This window comes from Oncorhynchus nerka, linkage group LG20, assembly GCF_034236695.1.
Source record: "Oncorhynchus nerka isolate Pitt River linkage group LG20, Oner_Uvic_2.0, whole genome shotgun sequence".
Lineage (NCBI taxonomy): Eukaryota > Metazoa > Chordata > Actinopteri > Salmoniformes > Salmonidae > Oncorhynchus > Oncorhynchus nerka.
The window spans coordinates 48,919,774-48,943,076 of record NC_088415.1 but is presented as its reverse complement, the minus strand read 5'-3'; the positions used below and the strand labels follow the sequence as shown (position 1 = coordinate 48,943,076).

The window sequence follows — 23,303 nt, the reverse complement described above, 5'->3', positions numbered from 1 at the left end:
GTAGAGTTTAAGAAAATCCCATTGTCTTAGGACCTGCAGCAGGTTGCCTAGCAGTTAAAAGAGTTGGGCCAGTAACTGAAAGGTCAATGGTTCAAATCCCCGAGCTGGCAAAGTGGAAAATCTGCCGTTCTGCCCAACAAATGCTTCCAGGATGTAGATTAAGGCGTGCAAATGGAAAGTAGTCTTATCTAGCTGCATTAGGAGTCACTTTGCCAACATGAGAACAAACTAAAAAGGGAGTTCTTGGTTTTATCCATTGACTTCCAGCAAAGTTAATTGGGTGCAGAATTGGGATGTGCACATTGTCATAGATATTTAATGAAATAAAACAGCAAACACTGCTTGCACTCACTTTTCAGAATGTGTCCTTGGATTGGGAGAGATAATAGGCATTCATAAAAGCCAGGAATGGGTAGGCCCAATGGTTTATTAAGGTGCTAAATTAGTAGGCCTAGTGCAAAATTGTGTTTTGTTATGGCAAAGAAGGGTACAATCAAACTATCGGCCTGTCATGCTGCGTTCTGTTCGTTCCTGATGTTGACATTTTAATTGTGAATAGGCTAGGCCTACTTTCAAGATTTACACCAAACGGGGAAGGGCTCCAGAAATACGAGGTAAACCACCAACAAATCTCTAACGTAAACTCAACCCATTCCGTGCAAATGTGCGCAACCGCAACATTCAAATGAGGCTACAAAGAAAACTAAAGGGACTGTAGCGACTGTGTTGACGTCAAAATTGGGGGTGTGAACTTGTTTCTATTCAAGCGTTGGTCGACATGGTAATGGCTCTATAGTATTGGAGGTTAAAAGTTGAAAAAACTGACTCTCCATTACATCTTGACATGTCATGTCGTAACTTACCGCACGCATAAAGCAACTATTTCTGTCTTACAATCTCTCTCCACCAGGTGTAGCACTTTATCATCCTTTAAAAACAAGAAATGGACAGTGACTGGGTAAGGGGGGCGACCTAGTCATTTTTCTCATTGCATGCGATCGTCATTCTCAAAGCCGCTGTTTACTTCTAAGATCACTTTAGCACCGCCCTAAAAACCTGATTCAAATTCAACAAACCTTCAAATAGGTATGTAATGACACATTATATAAACTCTTTATTTACATTTTAGAGGCGATAGGGTGATAAGTTGGACAGATCGAGTGAAAAAAAAGCACATTTCGCACAACATCTCTGCTTCTCACTATCATGCATTAGTTTCATTACCCACCAGCTATTTTTAAAAGACCCGAAGGGCTCATTGCCTGCTTGAATTATGCAGAAACGGGCAGCGTTTAGGTCATGTAATTGATTCTGTTGGAAAGGGGAAAAAATGGTGCTTTACAATGGTATTGATATTACGGTTCATCTGGAAGTATTACGTTTTTGGGGCACTAAAAAACGGGCAATTGTACGGACCAATGCGATGTACGTTACAAATATCCTGTTTTCGAGAGCGCACTGTAAACCCGACATTTTGCTCGTATAGATTGACGGGCAGGCTATTTAATTAATTTGTGAAGCATGTAAATGTACGCAGTGGCCCATTCCCAACAAAAGGGACATAATGGTAGCATGTACAGATGTTGATAATGGGAAATCTTAACAAAGATCCATAATATGATTGCTTAAGAAAGGTGTACTTTATTTCCAGTTTTGGACTGTTTGTAAATGGTTATTTTATAGTTTAGGCTATAACTAAACAATATAGGCATAGACTACTTCATTGTCACAGTGTAATCCCTTTTTGGTTCTACACTTGTTCTATTGGACGAGTTCTTTCTCCGAAGGGTGGCGTTTTACACCACATTCGGCAGCGTTCCTGAAGACGAAGGTCCCCTTCACAAGTCGTGTCAACAATTCAGACTGCATGCAAATCAGAAGGGGTGACTGTGAAAGAATCGAGAGGCTGAAGTGTAGCGCATTCCTCGAGAGAGAACCCGTTTCTCTCCCTGCCGGCTCCCAGTCAGGCAGCTTGGCCCCGACGCAGTAGATGCATGAGTCCTGGCTGAAACTGGGAGCTTCGTGGTCAGTAGGGAAATCAGAAGCATTGCTCTAACCGAAATAGCGAGTATTGTTGCAACATCAATTTCTAGGCTACTTTACGTCGCAGAGATTTAATTTCGTCCGCAACTTTTTGTTCTCCGTTTTCGTGACCATGGGTTCAGAACAAACTCACATGTACGGGTGGGCATTGATGATAGTCGCGGTTTTCTGTCAACGGGGTCATGAAAGTTGCCCGGAGGAAGATTTGGAGAAAAGGGAAGAGGAGGCGAACGTGGTTCTGACTGGCACCGTTGAAGAAATCATGAACATGGACCCAGTGCACAATACCTACTCATGCAAGGTACGTCTGAGTGAGTTGATAGATTTCTGTTGAATGAGGTTGCTGCTCAATCTTTAACCGTCTTGAACATAGTCGCGTTGAAAACGTTACAACGTATCACATGTTTAAGTAGGGTAGGATTACATGTAACGCCAAGGGGGCACCTGTCAAAAAGCAGCCCACTTTTCATTTGGAATATTTTGTTCATTTGTGGTCATTCGAATCAGTGCATCAGTTTTACTCGTACATTCGCAAAGCTTAAAATAAAGGCAAAGTTGAACAAATAAGTAACAATATCGCCCCTTTCAACAAACGACTTTTATTACGCATTTTAGGATAATAAACCCTTTTATACATACATAGGGAACACAAAGATTTGTATTCAAAGGGAAGGTCAATTGAGCTCTAATGATTTAAATGCTTGAATTAGCTATACGGCGTTACATTTGCGGTTCTTCAGACTTTCTTTATTTATAGGCATGAGGTAGTATTTGACAATTACCTTGTCACTGAGCACAACACTAAAGATCCATATCTTACGTGTTCATTAAAGTTTTTACCATCTAACCATCAATTATATAGCTACTGGACGTACTGCCACTTAATCATCTCAAACATGCTGTGAACCACCTGCCAGTGCCCTTGACCGACCTCCTGCAAACTGCATCCGTTTGTATCGTCAGTGGTCCATTTGGTGGTATGTTGAAAACGGTATGCATCTCTCTGGAAGCAATAAACTACACTTTTTTTTGCAAACATGACAAACCATTATACCAATAGGATAAAGATGATAAAAATACATAAAGATAAAAATACAGAATTAATATTTTGCGATCTTGTGTTAACTCTGCAGACACAAGACTAGAGGCTGGAAGCAGCACGGGGTCAGTCACAAAGCCCTGCAGCAGGTTATGGGTTAAAGGGCCTTGCTCTAGGGCACACTGGCAGTAGGTTGCACCTGAGATTCTGATGACTTGGTTGCAAAATCATGTAGTAACGTGCACTGTTAACAGATGGATAAATACATATTCAAATTGGTGCGTGAAAAGCTTGTTGTGCTGCATTAAGATTAAAAGGGCTGCAAACAAGTTATTCCAATGACAGAAGCCAATCCTGCAATTAACAGTCCGCCACAAACCCCTCCGCATTGTCTATCATTGAGAAATTCCTTTGGTCATTCATTGTAAATTTAAAAAGCAGTGGCAGTCGGCGCTCTTCCAGATCTGCAACCTGCTGGTTGGTCTATGGTTCCTTGGCTCATGATTTGGGATGTGGATAAGTTCTCCCATTTTGGGATCTGGACCACCAAATGACACCAGCCCATAAAGTGAAATGAAAACCTACCAATGAATATGCAAAGTCTTCTGTTGGAAATAAGATTATGGTTTAGGAGATGTTGTCCAGGAAAGTAAGTCATTATTCAACCTGTTACTCTGTGATGTATACAATTTGGCCCTTTTTAAATTTGTATTACAGTAAGTGCTTTGGAGAACAAGTCCATGCAATACTTTAGATTAGTCCTGGAGTCCTGGCTGAAATATATTTGTTTGACTAAAATTATTGCAAAATACTTTTTTTTTTGCTTTAAGTTTTTTGTTTGCTTTAAGTTAGACTGCAAAATGACATCATAAACCATATGACAACGTTCCTCTTGCAGACATCATATCCTGTTTATGATGTCATCTTGTTCAGTCTACCATTAAAGCCTCAATACAGAGCTAAACCCCCCACTGTCTTTCTCCATGGCCTTGGTAAAGGTGAGGGTATGGCGGTACCTGAAAGGAAAGACCATGGTCAATGGCGAGGTTCTTTTGGACGGTGGAAACAAGGTGATGATTGGTGGCTTTGGGGACCCTGAGGTCTGCGACAACCAGGTTGCCACTGGCGACACGCGCATTTTCTTTGTCAACCTGGCTCCGGAGTTCATGTGGCCAACGCACAAGAATGAGCTGATGCTCAACTCCAGCCTGATGAGGATTACCCTGCGTAACCTGGAGGAGGTGGAGCACTGTGTGGACGGTAAGCCGCCATTTTGTTGTCTCCTCTCTCTCTGTCTCAACAGGACTGTATGGAATAGACACCCCATCTTTAAGTGTCCTATCTAATTTGGCTGCAAGTGCCAGCCAGGTGAACTGAATGTGTTGTTGCTAAACCTTCACACATTAGCCCGAGAAGAGTCAATTTCATGGAAATTGCTACCTGCAATTGCTATTGCCACCTGTTAGTTAATGTGATTATTTTAAGGTTATTCTGACAGTTGTATTGGGCAGTCACATTGTAAAGCTAGGCATCACAATCCCTGCTCTCATGCATCACAAGTAGGTGGTGTCTGAAATCTCATAGCTGTAGGGTTACACCCATAACTCTGTTTCCCAGTACTCAGACAAATTGGGACACCTGAGTGTCTAAGCATGTTGGTTGTCATGGTGAATGTGGTGCGGCCCTTCAATGATCTGTCAGCCCTCAAGGAGGTAGACAGTGTCCCCTTTGATGAACACCTTCAGAGACAGTAAATGACCTCCCTGAGGCTTGAACCCTAACCTTTGACCCTTGTCAGTGGGACGTTTTATGTAGTCAGGGAGCTCCTTAAGTATTTTTACATATAACCCAGAGCTTTGAGTTATTTACTGGGGATGACATTTCTCACACACTTTTAGCAGTTGACCGTTATGTTCACACCACTGTTAGTGGCAAAGCCTTGGTGCCTTTCTCATTTTATCTAAACAGAGGCAGAGTCTGTAGCAGGTGGGAACTGAAGTGGAGAACGAATGAATAGATGAGACTTGTCTGCACTTGAGAACATGGTTTTCGAGGAGCTTCCTGAGTTTGGGAGAAAAAAGGACACGAATAATACATTTTAGCCAGCCGTAGATACCGAAAACGTCCCCACGGCAGTAAGAGTTAATTGAAAAGGTTTGCCTCTTGGTATTTTTTGTAGAGAACCCATTTGTCATCCACTATAAGAAGACCCATACCCGTGACAAATGAGTCCGTGTCTATGCCCCTATCTGACCTCTGCCATCAAGCATGGCTTGTTGCTGTTCAGCTGGTGCGTGACAATGCTGGTCAAAGTAAGACTTCATAAGAAGGCCTCAAATACCAGGGAAAACAGTCGGTGCATGACTCATTCGTGGTAGCAGGTGATTCCAATGGTCACAGTTTGCTTATAGAGTTTGGTTGAGTTTGGCACGCAAAAATGAATTTGCTTGTCTGTCTAAGCAAGAAACACGGTACTGCTAACCTGCTAACCTTTTTTGTACCTTTTTTACATGTTTTTATTTTTATTTATTTATTTTTGTTGCGAAGAGGGGAGTTTCTTCGCTCTAGCAACTACTATATAGATCTAGAATGTGTCCTTTTTTGTTGTGGGTGCCTTGTGTTTGAAGAGGTTCTTAGCATGGCCAGAGTAGCCCAATATTTCACATAACCAGCTAGGGGGCCTAGTGTTATGTATGCTACTGCAAAAAAAAAAAAAATGTGTGGACTAGTGAAGAGAGAACATATGCTTTCGTGTCCTGTTTCAATGAAACCTTATGAAACGTTTCAAGCTTTATTCAAGTTAACTTGCAATGTATTTGAAATTGTAATATATTGCATTAGATACAAATCCAGATTTTTTTTTTCTTCCCGGGACCCATTTCAGCCAGGCGAGTGATTGGCATTCCTCTGAAGAATGAGCTCTGAGGCTTCAAAGTTGCAAAGTCTTTAATTAAGATAGTCAATTTGGATCCCATCCTCTGTGAGCAGCCAACCACCCATCGAGAAGACTGGGGATGTTAGTACAGTCGGACAAGGCTCTACCTGCCTCTGCGCTCAGTGTATCCTCTTTCTTCCCATTCTTGACATTTCCACAGCTAGGAGAGGCCCAGGGATGCCTAGCGGAGCTCGGTGGGGAGGAAAGAGTCTTTGTGTAACATGCATGGGGAGAGAGAGGATAAGTGCGAATGAAGTGGAAAGAGCGAGGAAGAGATAGTGAGGAAATGATTTGTTCTAGTGTTCACTTGGAATGCTGAGGATATATGTTTTGCTTGGCATCTCATGGTCGGGAAGTGCTACTAAAGCTCCACGGTGTAGCTAGATGCCTGGAGGCATCATGTTTCGCACTCGCTCCACAGCGCTTCAGTGCCGCAGTACGGGCCACTCCAAAACCTTGCACGGGATCACGCAAGAAATGCTTTTATCTCGCTAACAGCAGCCCCCCCCAAAGGAGTCTGTAAACACCCGGCGCTATTACAAGCACAGCTCCATATTTGACCCACTCCCAACGTTTTATCTCTGTTTACTGGGCCCTCAAAGGCAATTTAGAGTCTGAATTAAGAAAAAAGGGCAGAATGTACACTACTGTTCAAAAGTTTGGGGTCACTTAGAAATATCCTTGACTGTGAAAGAAAAACACGTTTCGTCCTTAAAAATAACATCAAATTGATCAGAAATACAGTGTAGACATTGTTAATGTTGTAAATGACTATTGTATTTGGAAACGGCAGAATTTGAATGGAATATCGACAGTGGGGAGAACAAGTATTTGATACACTGCCGATTTTGCAGGTTTTCCTACTTACAAAGCATGTAGAGGTCTGTAATTTTTATCATTGGTACACTTCAACTGTGAGAGACGGAATCTAAAACAAAAATCCAGAAAATCACATTGTATGATTCTTAAGTAATTAATTTGCATTTTATTGCATGACATAAGTATTTGATACATCAGAAAAGCAGAACTTTAATATTTGGTACAGATCATACGTTTCCTGTAGTTCTTGACCAGGTTTGCACACACTGCAGCAGGGATTTTGGCCCACTCCTCCATACAGACCTTCTCCAGATCCTTCAGGTTTCGGGGCTGTCGCTGGGCAATACGTGGGAGGTTCTTCAGGAAGCATGGGGTAGAAGCATGGGGTAAAATCTCTTCAGATTACCTCAACAAATAGACAAATATAATGCCAAAGGTCTGCAAGGTTGTAATTGCTGCAAATGGAGGATTCTTTGACGAAAGCAGTTTTAAAGACACAATTATTATTTAGATTAAAATTCATTATTTAACCTTGTCAACGTCTTGACTATATTTCATTTTTCAACTAATTTCATGTATGTTTTCATGGAAAACAAGAATTTCTCAGTGACCTCAAACTGTTGAACAGTCGTGTATGTATGTACAGTTGAAGTCGGATGTTTACATACACCTTAGCCAAATACCTTTAAATTCAGTTTTTCACAATTCCTGACATTTAATCCTAGTAAGAATTCCCTGTCTTAGGTCAGTTAGGATCAGTACTTTATATTAAGAATGTGAAATGTCAGAATAATAGTAGAGAGAATGATTTATTTCAGCTTTTATTTCTTTCATCATATTGCCAGTGGGTCAGAAGTTTAGTTACATTCAATTAGTATTTGGTAGCATTGCCTTTTAAATTGTTTGTTTAACTTGGGTCAAATGTTTTGGGTAGCCTTCCACAAGCTTCCCACAATAAGTTGAGTGAATTTCGGCCCATTCCTCCTGACAGAGCTGGTGTAACTGAGTCAGGTTTTAGGCCTCCTTGCTCGCACACGCTTTTTCAGTTCTGCCCACACATTTTGATAGGATTGAGGTCAGGGCTTTGTGATGGCCACTCCAATACCTTGACTTTGTTGTCCTTAAGCCATTTTGCCACAACTTTGGAAGTATGCTTGGGGTCATTGTCGATTTGGAAGACCAATTTGCAACCAAGCTTTAACTTCCTGACTGATGTCTTGAGATTTTGCTTCAATGTATCCACATAATTTCCCACCTCATGATGCCATCTATTTTGTGAAGTGCACCAGTCCCTCCTGCAGCAAAGCACCCCCACAACATGATGCTGCCACCCTCGTGCTTCACAGTTGGGATGGTGTTCATTGGCTTGCAAGCCTCCCCCTTTTTCCTCCAAACATAATGATGGTCATTATGGCCAAACAGTTATATTTTTGTTTAATCAGATCAGAGGACATTTCTCCAAAAAGCATGATGTTTGTCCCCATGTGCAGTTGCAAACCATAGTCTGGCTTTTTTTATGGCGGTTTTGGAGCAGTGTCTTCTTCCTTGCTCAGCGGCCTTTCAGGTTATGTCAATATAGACTAATTTTACTGTGGATATAGATACCTTTGCACCTGTTTCCTCCAACATCTTCACAAGGTCCTTTGCTGTTGTTCTGGGATTGATTTGAACATTTCGCACCAAAGTATGTTCATCTCTACGAGACAGAACGTGTCTCCTTCCTGAGCGGTATGACGGCTGCATGGTCCCATGGTGTTTATACTTGCGTACTATTGTTTGTTCAGATGAACGTGGTACCTTCAAGCATTTGGAAATTGCTCCCAAGGATGAACCAGACTTGTGGAGGCCTACAATTTTTGATTTCTTTGGATTTTTCCATGATGTCAAGCAAAGAGCCACTGAGTTTCAAGGTAGGCCTTGAAATACACAGGTAGACCTCCAATTGACTCAAATGATGTCAATTAGCCTATCAGAATCTTCTAAAGCAATGACATAATTTTTTGAAATTTTCCAAGCTGTTTAAATGCAGAGTCAACATAGTGTATGTAAACTTCTGACCCACTGGAATTGTGATACAGTGAAATATAAGTGTAATAATCTGTCTGTATACAATTGTTGGAAAAATGTCCTAACCGACTTGCCAAAACTATAGTTTGTTTAACAAAAAATGTGTTCAGTGGTTGAAACACTTAGGTTGGAGTCATTTAAAAAACTTGTTTATGTAAACTTCCAACTTCAATTGTATGTATGTATGTATGTATGTATGTATGTATGTATGTATGTATGTATGTATGTATGTATGTATGTATGCATGCCCATCTCATAATCCATTTCCTGTGGCCAAGCATGCATTGGCATTTAGTCTAGATCTGAAAATGTGGCATTAAGAGGCCAATAAAAGATCCCATACCACATCCCCAATTTTTTGCAACATTGAAGGTCCCCAATAACACAGTGGCCTCCATTTTTAAATGGAATATGTTTGGAACCACCAATACTCTTCCTCTTCCAGCCAAACTGAGCATTCGGTGAAGGGCCTTGGTCAGGGACACTCTGACAGAGCTCCAGAGGTTCTCTGTGGAGATGGGAGAACATTCCAGAAGGACATCCATCTTTGCAGCACTCCACTAATCAGGCCAGACAATAGGACATGACAACCTGCTTGGAGTTTGCCAAAAGGCACCTAAAGACTCAGATCATGAGAAAGAAGATTTTCTGGTCTGATGAAACCAAGATTGAACTCTTTGGCCTGAGTGAAGTAAACATGGCACCATCCCCACGGTGAAGCGTGTTGGTGGTAGCAAAGTACAGAGACATCCTTGATGAAAACCTGCTCCAGAGCCTCCGTACACAGCCAAGACAACGCACGAGTGGCTTCGTGACATGTCCTTAAGTGGCCCAGTCAAAGCCCGGAATTTGAACATCTCTGGGGAGACCGGAAAATAGCTGTGCAGCAATGCTCCCCATGCAACCTGACAGCGCTTGAGAATATCTGCAGAGAAGAACGAGAGAAACTCCCCAAATACAGGTGTGCCGAGCTTGTAGCATCATTTGTTTTTGCTTTGTCTTTATGGGGTTTTGTGTGTATATTGGTGAGGGGAATTTATTTGAACACATTTTAGAATAAGGCTGTTACCTAACAAAATGTGTAAAAAAATGTCAAGGGGTCTGAATACTTTCTGAAGGCTGTGTGTGTGTGCACACTGAACAAAAATATAAACGCAAATTGGAAAAAAGATGCAAGCAACATCGGCAAGTCTGGGCACAGATGGGTGACCTTATTTTGCAAGGCAGCAGGCAACGACATGCAGAGTTGATCCAATCCTCTTCAGTTTGGGCAAGTCCAAGGGTTTGAAAGTGTAAACCACACCCAACGGGTGCAAATTAGTCATCCTCTCAGTGTCCGAAATTGCACAATCCTGTCTGACATCTCTCTACCACCTCCACCTCCTGATGAGGACGTAACACCCTTGGCTGTATATAAAATAAGTGCTTTTTCCTTTTCTCGGAATTTAAGGATCCACCATACCGGATTAAATGTCTGTTATGTTTACCAAAAGTTCAGGAAATTCTAGCGTTCAAGAACTCATGGTCGACCCTAAAAAACACCATTGAGGTAAGCCTACTGTTAGAATAACATTAACTAACCTAGCTCACCCACATTTGCTAATGCAACAAGCAGTGTTAGTTGATGCTAGCTAATCCTATACCTAAATAGTTCACTAGCTAGTAGCTACCTACTTTAGCTGGCTAACGTGCCCAGATTCTGAATTTTTGTGAGCTAACTAAACTGACATGAGCTAATTTGGGAGCTTGATAGCAAGCTAGCTAACTAGTAGTTTCTAAATCTGGGCACATTTTAGTCAGTTAACATTAGTCTAGTCAAATACCGTTTCTCTAAACACGTGGTCAAGCAAGCAAGTTAACTAATGCAAGTGTTCTACTTTTAGCGAACACACAGTTAGCTAGCCATTTAATTCCTCGTGTTAGTTGATAAAATGGTTCTTCCCTAGCTAGCTAGCTTACTGTAGACTTGAGTTATTTATGTAACCTACTAGCTAGATCAATTAACATGTTGTTTTTTCTCCTTGTAATATTAAATGGTGGTAACAAACTCAATAGTTGTTTATAGCTTTAACATTAGGATCCTATACCTTAAGTATTTGGTGATGGTAGTTATCTAGCTAAGTAACTGTCTTTCTCTTTTCTTATTTCAGAGAAAGTATGTACACAATCTTAAGAAGTACATCCCCCAAAGACTCCCTACACCATCAACAACCTTTAAGAGAGTTTGTCAAGGATCTGCAGCCTAACTCGAAGATCTTATCAAGGCCCACACTACGCTCCAGGATTGAAGCTACCAAGGAAATGAAGGTGACTGAGGCCATGAGAGGAGTTGACCACATCACCATCACCACCAACTGATTGTCTGCAAGAAGACTGAGCTTCATTGGTGTTACAGCCCATTGGATAGACCCTGACAGTCACACACCTTTGATGTGTTGGCAGGCGCCCTAAATCCATTCTGAGTTTGAAATCCGGGTTAAGATTGTGAGAACAGACAACAGCTCTAATTTCTTAAACTTTCCAAGTTTTTGTAGAAGATGATAACAACAAGACTGCAGAAGCAGGGTGGTGAAGCAGCAGCTCAGCCAGGACAGGAAGGGGAACAAGAGGAGAGTGAAGAAGTCGAATTTGTTGAGGTGGCAACGATCCTCAATAAAGATGGTTTTGAGTACCAGCTGCCGAAGCACCAGCGCTGTGCTTGTCACCTACTCAACTTAGTATCTACAGTCGATGCCCTGAAAGCAACATCCGGTGAGGCTTACAAAAAGGTGTCCCGTTCAACATTTGACAAGTGCTAAGCACTTTGGAACATGCGGAAGATCCACACTTACAGCCGAATCAGTTGAAGCGACCTCCAAGTGCCATGCCTGAATTCTACAAGGTGGAACTCCTGGTTCATGGCTGTAGAAATAATCTTCAAAGACAAAGGATAGGCGGTTGTCAGTGTTCTCTGAACATTGTAAGTAATGATTATGTATTTTGTCATAAGGTCTTAAATGTTGTCTAAATCTGTTGCAGTTTTTCTTGAACCTTTGTTTGGGGACTAGTAACTGTTTCACATGTTGTATTCATACACAATCATTAATCCATTTAGCCAACTACTCATCCAGCCATTGATTACTGTAGTTAAATCAGGTTAGTGGTCCCATTTTTATAGGGTTAGGAAACTGTATTTTTTTTAATATAAACTCAGCAAAAAAAGAAAAGTCAATCTTTCAAAGATAATTCTTAAAAATCCAAATAACTAAACAGATCTTCGTTGTAAAGGGTTTAAACACTGTTTCCCATGCTTGTTCAATGAAGCATGAACAATTAACTGAACATGCACATGTGGAACGGTCCTTCAGACACAAACCGCTTACAGACGGTAGGCAATTAAGGTCACAGTTATGAAAACTTAGGACACTAAGACAGGGCTATAGGGAAACAGGACGGACAGCTGATCGTCCTCTCAGTGGCAGACCATGTGTAACAACACCTGCACAGGATCGGTACATCCGAACATCACACCCGCGGGACAGGTACATGATGGCAACAACAACTGCCCGAGTTACACCAGAACGCACAATCCCTCCATCAGTGCTCAGACTGTCTGCAATAGGCTGAGAGAGGCTGGACTGAGGGCTTGTAGGCCTGTTGGTGAGAACCTGCCTTACAGACATCACAGGCAACAACGTCGCCAATGGGCACAAACCCACCGTCGCTGGACCAGACAGGACTGGCAAAAAGTGCTCTTCACTGACAAGTCGCGGTTTTGTCTCACCAAAAAATCAAATCAAATGTATTTATATAGCCCTTCGTACATCAGCTGATATCTCAAAGTGCTTTACAGAAACCCAGCCTAAAACCCCAAACAGCAAGCAATGCAGGTGTAGAAGCACGGTGGCTAGGAAAAACTCCATAGAAAGGCCAAAACCTAGGAAGAAACCTAGAGAGGAACCAGGCTATGTGGGGTGGCCAGTCCTCTTCTGGCTGTGCCGGGTGGAGATTATAACAGAAAATGGCCAAGATGTTCAAATGTTCATAAATGACCAGCATGGTCGAATAATAATAAGGCAGAACAGTTGAAACTGGAGCAGCAGCACGGCCAGGTGGACTGGGGACCGCAAGGACTCATCATGTCAGGTAGTCCTGAGGCATGGTCCTAGGGCTCAGGTCCTCCGAAAGAGAGAATTAGAGAGCGCACACTTAAATTCACACAGGACACCGAATAGGACAGGAGAAGTACTCCAGATATAACAAACTGACCCTAGCCACCCGACACATAAACTACTGCAGCATAAATACTGGAGGCTGAGACCGGAGGGGTCACCGGGGTGATGGTCGGATTCATGTTTATCGTCGAAGGATGGAACGTTACACCGATGCCTGTACTCTGGAGGATCGATTTGGAGGCGGATGATCCGTCATGGTCTGGGGCGGTGTGTCACAGCATCATCGGACTGAGCTTGTTGTCATTGCCTGCAATCTCAACGCTGTGTGTTACAGGGAAGATATCCTCCTCCCTCATGTGGTACCCTTCCTGCAGGCTCATCCTGACATGACCCTCCAGCATGACAATGCCACCAGCAATGCTGCTCATTTTGTGTGTGAATGTCAGTGTTCTACCATGGCCAGCAAAGAGCCTGGATCTCAATCCCATTGAGCACGCCTGGGACCGGTGAGATCTGAGGGTGAGGGCTAGGGCCATTCCCCCCCAGCAAGAACTGGCAAATCTGGTGCAGTCCATGAGGAGGAAATGCACTGCAATAATTAATGCAGCTGGTGGCCACACCCGATACTGGCTGTTACTTTTGACCCCCGTGCTCCCCCCATTCAGGGACACATTATTCCATTTCTGTTAGTCACATGTCTGTGGAACTTGTTCAATTTCTGTCTCAGTTGTTGAATCTTATGTTCATACAAAAATGTTGTTTGCTGAAAACGCAGTTGACATTGAGAGGACGTTTCTTTTTTTGCTGAGTGTGTTTAATATGTGTGTATATATATTTTTTTCATAGTTTCAAACCAGCTGAAGTCGCCTTTCTCAGAGTTTGCTGCCACCATGAGCCGAGTCGCAATGGCCGTCAACATCCTGCCGGCTGAAACCAATGTCCAGATGGGGTGGCTAATTCCAACTATCAAACTGCTGATCACAAAACTGGACTGAATCAAGTTGTCCCTGAAGTCCTGTAAGCCTCTGGTGGATGCCCTACAACTGGGACTGAATCAAGTTGTCCCTGAAGTCCTGTAAGCCTCTGGTGGATGTGCTACAACTTGGACTGAATCAAGTTGTCCCTGAAGTCCTATAAGCCTCTGGTGGATGTGCTACAACTGGGACTGAATCAAGTTGTCCCTGAAGTTCTGTAAGCCTCTGGTGGATGTGCTACAACTGGGACTGAATCAAGTTGTCCCTGAAGTCCTGTAAGCCTCTGGTGGATGTGCTACAACTGGGACGGAATCAAGTTGTCCCTGAAGTTCTGTAAACCTCTGGTGGATGCCCTACAACTGGGACTGAATCAAGTTGTCCCTGAAGTTCTGTAAACCTCTGGTGGATGTGCTACAACTGGGACTGAAGAAGCGCTTCAGCCACGTTTCACCACCCTGAGCTTATTGCAGCCGCAATCCTTTTTCCCCAAAATCAAAACATGGACAAAGGATGATGCCACCATCAGAATGGGTAAGACAACATGTGGTTAATCAACAATCCTGACTTCGTGGTTCGGTCCAATGGGTAACCTATTTAGCCCTGTTGCTTGGTTTATGTAGTTCGGGGATGGATTAATTATGCTCATAACTGCATGATTTCTATTGTCATCTTCCTTGTATTTCAGGAATGGACTACAGCAAGGACCTGGAAGAACCCTTGCTGCAGCTAGGTGATGGCACCAGTTCATCAGATGAGGACTTCTTCTCTGCATTGAAGACGTCTCAAAACAAGAAAGCTCCAAACAGCAGGACGGACATCTGGCCTGTTCAGCTGATGATATGGAATTGCTCAAGTCCTTCTTGGCAGTCTGTAAGTCTGTCTCTGTGGTTAATCACACCCGTAGCTGCATCAGCTACCTGGAAAGCAAGGCTGGATTCCAGAAACTTTGAAAACCAGCTTTTGCTGAAGGTGATCTGTAAATTCTTCAACTTCAAGTAATGACATCTTAATACTACTAGCAAGCCCAAGGACACAGGTGCCTTATGCGTTTTGTTAATTTATGTTTAAAATTCACGTTATATGTGTCCTTGTTACAAAGACCTGAGACACTGATTTCTAATACAGTTCCATCAGTGGTGATGTCCTCATATTCCTACAGTGAGATTGTGTTCGGTTCTGTACATGTACTTTTTATGTAATGCAGGATGTTTTTCTAAAGCAACGTGACTGTACGTGTAAGTGCTTAAGTTTACTGGCTATATTACTTCATTAGTATTTTGTCTGTAAGAGATGTATTTTGAAGTGTTGCCTGTTTGAGAATCAACATTCCTTTTTAAAAATCTAAACTTCGTGCATCATTTAGAATGTTACCTTTATGAAAAGAGCAAACCAAATAAAAGGGCAGGCTGTTTTGCTTTTTGGAATTACGGCTCTTACGTTTCATACTTTTACTTTTGATACTTAAGCACATTTACCTTGCGGTTATTTAATATCAGGTACTTTAAAACTTTTCAAGTATTATTCTATTATGTGCATTTTACTTGAGTAATTTTCCAGTAAAGTGTCTTTACTTTTACTCAAGTGTGACAATTTAGTACTTTTTCTACCACTGCACCGGACAGGTGTGGCATATCAAGAAGCTGATTAAACAGCATGGTCATTACACAGATGCAGCTTGTGCTTGGGACAATAAAAGGTCACTCTAAAATGTGCAGTTTTTTCACAACACAATGACACAGCTGTCTCAAGTTTTGAGAGAGCATGCAATTGGCATGCTGACTGCAGGAATGTTAATTTCTCTATCAACATAGTTTTAGAGAATTTGGCAGTACGTCCAACCATCCTCACAACCGCAGACCATGTGTAACCACGCCAGCCCAGGACCTTCACATCCAGCTTCACTTGCGGGATCGTCTGAGACAGTCACCCTGACAGCTGCCGAAACGGAGGAGTATATCTGTCTGTAATAAAGCCCTTTTTTGGGGGAAAAACTCATTCTGATTGGCTGGGCCTGGCTCCCTAATGAGTGGGCCTATGTACTCCCAGGCCCACCCATTACTGTGCCCCTACCCAGTCATGTGAAAGCTGTAGATTAGTGCCACATTTTTTCAATTGACTGAATTCCATATAACTGTAACTCAGTAAAATAGTTCCAATTGTTGCATGTTGCGTTTTTATATTTTTGTTCAGTGTAAATAGGCCTAACATATGATACTTTGTCAGTTACGGACAATTTTAATTTTATATAAATATGGGCAAAAACAATAGTAGGCTATCATTTTGCGAGCCGAAGTAGGGTATATTTTGCGAGCGATATGATGTCCAGTTTGGGCAGTAGGCCTACAAATCAGGCTCTGAAGATGAAATGGTAGCATTCTATTAAGCTTACTAATAGCCTTTACAACTGACCGTGTGTGCTTCTTATCAACGTTAAACAATAGGCTTTTGGTAAAAGTGGCTCTGGATTTGTAGCCTAAACCTGTGCAGCGACAATATGACAAGTCAGAACTGACACCTAAAGTATCCTAGGTTATTTGTTTAGGGCAAGAATAGGCATATTCAAAGGATGTTGACTTTTGCATGTTGAATAACACTGAATAGAAGCAATTGGTGATTGTGCCAGGTGGCCAAATGCGTGACCAGGGTTGCTCCCATGGGAGCAGGTGGAGCACTTCCTAGGCTTACCCATCATCCACGCTAGGCTTCTTCATTTGTTCATGGAAGTGCATTATATATGCTGCTAGACGATAATGCCCAAAGAAGCTGTATAGGGACCGTTTGTAATATGCCTATAGATGCTACGGAGGAATTTGGTAGGAGACTCATTTCTACTTCAGTCCGTAAATGTTCTTTTTGCCTCTCAATCGTCTCTGATAAACTGCAGCAGAGCCCGATTCTTGCCTGGGCTCTCAAGATCAAGTGCATCTATAATTTGTCTCAATCAAATGATCAGGCCTGGGCTATATGCTAGAAAGTGCAAGCTTGAGAAGCACGGGTTCAAAGTAATAATTCCAGTATAGGCCTAGTTATAATTCCAATATTTTCCAATTAAGTTATCCTATAGATTGGAGGAGAACTCCTGCCACCTGTGTCTGTTCAGATAGCCTCTCTATCAGGCTTATCTTGTCCTATTTCTTTTGGTCAGTCCCTGACCATATTCACAACTGATACCCAATTTACAGTCTATTTAAAACATGGTAAAGGGCCCATTTGGGACCCATGTTGTTGCCCACATGGGTTTGCCTGTGTGTGACCCAAGTGGTTAACATGGCTGGGTCCCAATCATAATTCCTGAAAGAATAACACCAGATAGCCACTTATAGCCCATAAAACAATGATCCAGGGCCCATGTGGGACCCATGATGTAGCCCAAGTGTGTGTTCCAATGTGTGACCCAGTTGGTATGCCCATATGAAACCCAGGTGGGGCCCACCTGGACATGTTGGCTGGGAATCTTGCAGAATGCACAGACAGGCACTCATTATACATGCAGCGTACATGTTTAGTTTGAAAAAGTCACTGCAAAATATCAAAACATTCTGACCACACCTCTACAGAAATGTGATCACAATTAAGTAAACTACCGTGGCGTAATTCCAATAGTTGCACATTTTACATTAAATAAATGACATTACTGTTTTCCAGGCAGCGTTAACAATGCTTGTTCACACGTGCACAGTTTTATGACAGGTCTGATTTATAAAAGGAAACATGCACAGGTGTTGTGTGTGCCAAGTTTATAAATCTCAATATTTTTGTACATGCGCAGTAGAGGTGTAACGGTTCACCAAACCCACGGTTCGGTGCGTATTGCAGTTTTGGGGTCACTTTTCACTACAGTGGGAAAATTCAATCCCATTCACAATGTCCAACATTCACAATTTTCCTGGCATGGTCTATTGTGACAGGATTGTAATGTTGGGACTCTCAAGTTGCTACTCTGATGCTGTGTTTTGTAACCATGTGGGTGGTGGGAATTTACCAGTTGTGAAGTCGTAAATACCAATACAAAAAATACAACTATCATGCTTATAAACATAAACCACATTAAAAGATTGCTTTTTATAAATGTTTTGTTGCATTTAACTGCCGTAAATGCTGTTATAAAGGCCATTTCCTTAATCGGTGAGGTCAGAGGTCACCATGTGGGAGAAGTGGGTGGTCAGGATGATAGAGGAGTTAGTAATTACCAGTTGGCAGGCCGTTCAAGTGGATTTTTCCCAGTCATACACTGGCTGCGGTACAAACTCCTAAAAGACACCCTCATCCACTTACCCTCGCCTTATGCCCTTGGGGAATCCCCGTCACCATCTTGGAGGGCAAAGACACACCCTCGTCCACTTACCCTCGCCTTATGCCCTTGGGAGAATCCCTGACACCATCTTGGAGGGCAAAGACACACCCTCGTCCACTTACCCCCGCCTTATGCCCTTGGGAGAATCCCTGTCACCATCTTGGAGGGCAAAGACACACCCTCGTCCACTTACCCTCGCCTTATGCCCTTGGGAGAATCCCTGTCACCATCTTGGAGGGCAAAGACACAGCCTCGTCCACTTACCCTCGCCTTATGCCCTTTGGAGAATCCCTGTCACCATCTTGGAGGGCAAAGACACAGCCTCGTCCACTTACCCTCGCCTTATGCCCTTTGGAGAATCCCTGTCACCATCTTGGAGGGCGGTCCAAATGATTAGCTAAGCAAGGGAAGTTTTCAACGTAAGCCCCTCAGCCCTCGTTTTTAGTCCAGTTTGCGAGTGTACAAATTATGTTCACTTTGGGGCCTGAAACTCCCCATAATTCAATTTGCGACGATTGTACATCCGCTAAGAAAAGTCTGCCAAAAATTAAAACCTCAACTTCAATATATGGATGTAACATACAAGTGTAAGTAAAAACGAATGTAAATAAGTTGTGCTGATAATGCACATGACTGCACAAACACGTCTTGTAAAAGTAATGATGTTTTTGTTTGGTTAGCTTCTGGATATTATAGAAATAAAAAATGTTCCTTCGGAAGTTCAAGCTAGGCACGTTATTTAGCAAATTAATTTGCTAGCTATCGTACAGTAGGCATATATTAATTATATATTTAATGTACACTACCATTCAAATGTTTGGGGTCACTTAGAAATGTCCTCCTTTTTGAAAGAAAAGCACTTTTTTTTATATTAAAATAAAAATAAAATAACAATCTAATTGATCAGAATAAAATAATAATCAAATTGATCAGAAATACAGTGTAGACATTGTTAATGTTGTAAATGACTATTATAGCTGGAAACGGCTGATTTTTTTATGGAATATCTACATAGATGTACATAGGCCCATTATCAGCAACCATCACTCCTGTGTTCCAATGGTACGTTGTGTTAGCTAATCCAAGTTTATCATTTTCAAAGACTAATTGATCATTAGAAAACCCTTTTGCAATGATTTTATCACAGCTGAAAACTGTAGTCCTGATTAAATAAGCAATAAAACTGGCCTTCTTTTAGACTAGTTGAGTATCTGGAGCATCAGCATTTGTGGGTTCGATTACAGGCTCAAAATGGCCAGAAACAAATAACTTTCTTCAGTCTATAATTGTTCTGAGATATTAAGGCTATCCAATGTGAGGAATTTTCAAGAAACTGAAGATCTCGTACAACGCTGTGTACTACTCCCTTCACAGAACAGTGCAAACTGACTCATATCCACAGCTATAAACCAGGCTGTAAAAAATATGAACATAGCCTACCTATCAGTCTTTCCTTGACCCGGTGCTTGAATGCAGAGGGGAGACAATGTGATGTTTCTTTGCATTTCCTTCTTGCTCATGTCTACTGGGTTGATGTCGTTGTAAATGTATCAAAATATTTGAGGTGTTGGCAGCTGCGTAGGCTATTTTTGTTGAGTGACATACTGACTCCAGGACAGCGGAGTCAATCACCACCTTCCGGAGACACCTGAAACCCCACCTCTTTAAGGAATACCTAGGATAGGATAAAGTAATCCTTCTCACCCCCCCCTTAAAAGACCTAGATGCACTATTGTAAAGTGGCTGTTCCACTGGATGTCATAAGGTGAAAGCACCAATTTGTAAGTCGCTCTGGATAAGAGCGTCTGCTAAATGACTTAAATGTAATGTAATGTAAATGTAAAATGTAAATGTAATACTGTTGACGTTTTATCCACAACTCTGTCGATCGCCATTGTAACCTACGTGGAAGCCAAACTGTTCCCAAGCTGGATATTTAAACGATGGCGGACCCTCTAATTCTGGTTTATCATCCCCACCACTCACCATCGTACGTAACTAGCTTCCAGCTGCGTCTCACAAAAGGCATAGGTTCTAGTTGTTTTAATGGAATAGCCTGAAATATTTTTTCAGGTCAGATTTAGTCAAGAGACATAGGCCTACAATGCAGCGTAGGCATAGCCTATAGGTCTAGTGTTTTTATTTTGTTTATATACTGTATATTTGTATTCATTTGGGTGTGCAGACTGAACCGAGGTCCCATTACAGAGCCGGGTACATGTACGGTTACACCTCTAGTTCGCAGACTTTTTTCAGAAGTTACTCATGCAGAAATTTTCTAGTTATTGCATAAAACATATTTTTCTGGGTTGTGCTGTAATATGGAGGACATGGCTGGCCAGCCTATTGCCTATTATGTCAACTTAAACAAAATGGTTTGAATACTTATTGATTCAAGACATTTAATCTTTCCATTCTTTATTAATTTGTATAAAAGAATTGAATAACAAAATTCCACTTTGATATTATGGGGTATTTGTGTGTAGCCAACTAGCTATTAGCCTAGCCAACCACCACGGTTATGGTCTGCAAGCTAGAGCCCAACTACTAGACACCAGCTAGAACACAACTAACACGACACAACTTAAACCACAGATCAAAAGCAAAGAGAGAGATGAAACTTAGATTTATGGCTGGGGCCCATCCGATTGTAACCTTTTTAAGAGTGCATGCTGAGTTAGCTACCAAAGCGAGGCAGATGCTTCACCGGGCTGAGGGAGATTCGTGGAAATCAAATAACTATATAGGGAGAAAAATCCAAAATGGATAAATTCCAGATGTGAGTTATCTAGCACACTAAACCAAGGTGGAAAAAGTTTCAAAACTCCCGTAGCCTACTTTACAGAGAACATGCAGAAAAGTTGAGATAACAAAAACTGATGAGGTACTATACAATTGGAGCAAGCAGGTATAATTTTCTCTTTTGTGTTGAGCCCACGGCAAGAAGGCACCAGAGCCTGCAGTGCTAATGAATTCTCACGAGATAACAGACACAAGTGCACCGTGGGAAATTTCTAAGATATCCAGAAATAGATGTGTAATAACTCAAAAACATAACTGTTTGTACTTATAGGTAACCAGATCGGGACTACAACAAAGTTACTAAGTGTTTGATCACAATGTGTTAATTGGTGAGTAAAAACTCATGCTTCCTATCCTTCCTAACCTGTCTAGGACTGTTCACCAACAGCCAATTAAATTGCAGGGCACCAAATACAAAACCACAGAAATCTCATAAATCAAATTTCTCAAACATACAAGTATTAGGCACCATTTTAAAGATAAAATTCTCATTAATCCAGCCACTGTGTCTGATTTAAAAAATGCTTTACAGTGAAAGCTCCACAAACGATTATGATAGGTCACCACCAAGCAACAGAAAAACCCAGCCATTTTTCCAGCCAAAGAGAAGAGTCACAAAAAGCAGAAATAGAGATAAAAATGAATCACTAACCTTTGATGATCTTCATCAGATGACACTCATAGGACTTCATGTTACACAATACATGTATGTTTTGTTCGATAAAGTGCATATTTATATCCCAAAATCTAATTTTACATTGGTGTGTTATGTTCAGTAGTTCAAAAACATGCTGTGATTTTGCAAATAGCCACATGCATTCACAGAAATGCTCATTGTAAATGTTGATGAAAATTCAAGTGTTATGCATGGAACTTTAGATACTCTTCTCCTTAATGCAACCGCTGTGTCAGATTTCAAAAAAACTTTACGGAAAAAGCATAATCTGAGTACGGGGCTCAGAGCCCAAACCAGCCAAAATAAATATCTGCCATGTTGCGGAGTCAACATTAGTCAGAAATAGCATTATGAATATTCACTTACCTTTGATGATCTTCATCAGTATGCACTCCCAGGAATCGCAGTTCCACAATAAATGTTTGTTTTGTTCGATAATGTCCATCATTTATGTCCAAATAGTTTATTTTGTTAGGGCGTTTCGTAAACAAATCCAAACGCGCGTTCAGGTCCAGCCGAACGTCGGACGAAAAGTTCAAAAAGTTATATTACAGGTCGAAGAATCTTGTCAAACTAAGTATAGAAACAATCTTTAGGATGTTTTTATCATAAATGTTCGATAATGTTCCAACCGGAGAATTCCATTGTCTGTAGAAAAGCAATGGAACAAGAGATACCTCTCATCTGAATGCGCGTGACTGAGAACGAGGCTGCTGCCAGACCCCTTAGTCAAACAGCTCTCATTCGCTCCCACTTCACAGTAGAAGCCTGAAACAAGGTTCTAAAGATGGTTGACATCTAGTGGAAGCCTTGGGAAGTGAAAAATAACCCGTATCTCACTGTGTATTCGATAGGGGCTGAGTTCAAAAACTACAAAACTCAGATTTCCCACTTCCTGTTTGGATTCATTCTCAGGTTTTTGCCTACCTTATGAGTTCTGTTATACTCACAGACATCATTCAAACAGATTTAGAAACTTCAGAGTGTTTTCTATCCAATACCAATAATAATATGCATATATTAGCATCTGGGACAGAGTAGGAGGCAGTTCACTCTGGGCACGCTATTCATCCAAAAGTGAAAATGCTGCCCTTGACGAGATGACTCATGACGTGTATAGGTCACACCCCACCGAGCAAGACTTCGATCGTAAATTGCGAAGGAGCTGCCCTCGAGAGTGTGTGTGTTGGCCAAGCACACATGTGCATGTGTGTATGTCTAGCACAGTATGTGCACACTGTGCAGCGATATAATTTCTTAATAGGGAGAGTGTGATGACAAGGCCCTGAGATGGCGCCCATCTACAGCGTTACAGCAGCTTTCTCTGAGGCCTCAGGAATGTTCCTCTCTCGCTTTCTCTGTCCCTCTTTATCCTGTGTGTGTGTGTGTGCCCACCCACTGGCCCCCCTGAGCCAAGAGATTTGGCTTGCTCCAGTAGTTGCCGATCCTGTTGTTTTTAGCCAATAATGGCAAGGAAGTGATGGCTTTCAGAGGAAAACA

The 23,303-nt window shown here is 41.8% G+C and overlaps 1 protein-coding gene and 1 long non-coding RNA gene across 3 annotated transcripts in view; both read left to right on the top strand.

Moving 5' to 3' along the window:
- The first annotated feature begins 1,535 nt into the window (after positions 1-1,535).
- The window catches only part of LOC115101912 (agrin-like), a 492,981-nt gene continuing 471,213 nt past the window's right edge, over positions 1,536-23,303 (top strand). The window contains exons 1-2 of one of the 2 annotated variants that reach the window (XM_065005557.1): positions 1,536-2,344; positions 4,081-4,342. In XM_065005557.1, the coding sequence (XP_064861629.1) occupies positions 2,156-2,344; positions 4,081-4,342 (451 nt within the window). In that variant the 5' untranslated portion in view covers positions 1,536-2,155. The remainder of the gene's footprint in view (positions 2,345-4,080; positions 4,343-23,303) is intronic. The other variant, XM_065005556.1, reaches the window with a different exon arrangement.
- On the top strand, positions 11,085-15,455 carry LOC135562993 (uncharacterized). The gene is made up of 3 exons (XR_010460186.1): positions 11,085-11,862; positions 13,904-14,562; positions 14,717-15,455. It is a non-coding gene; the product is annotated as an uncharacterized LOC135562993 (long non-coding RNA).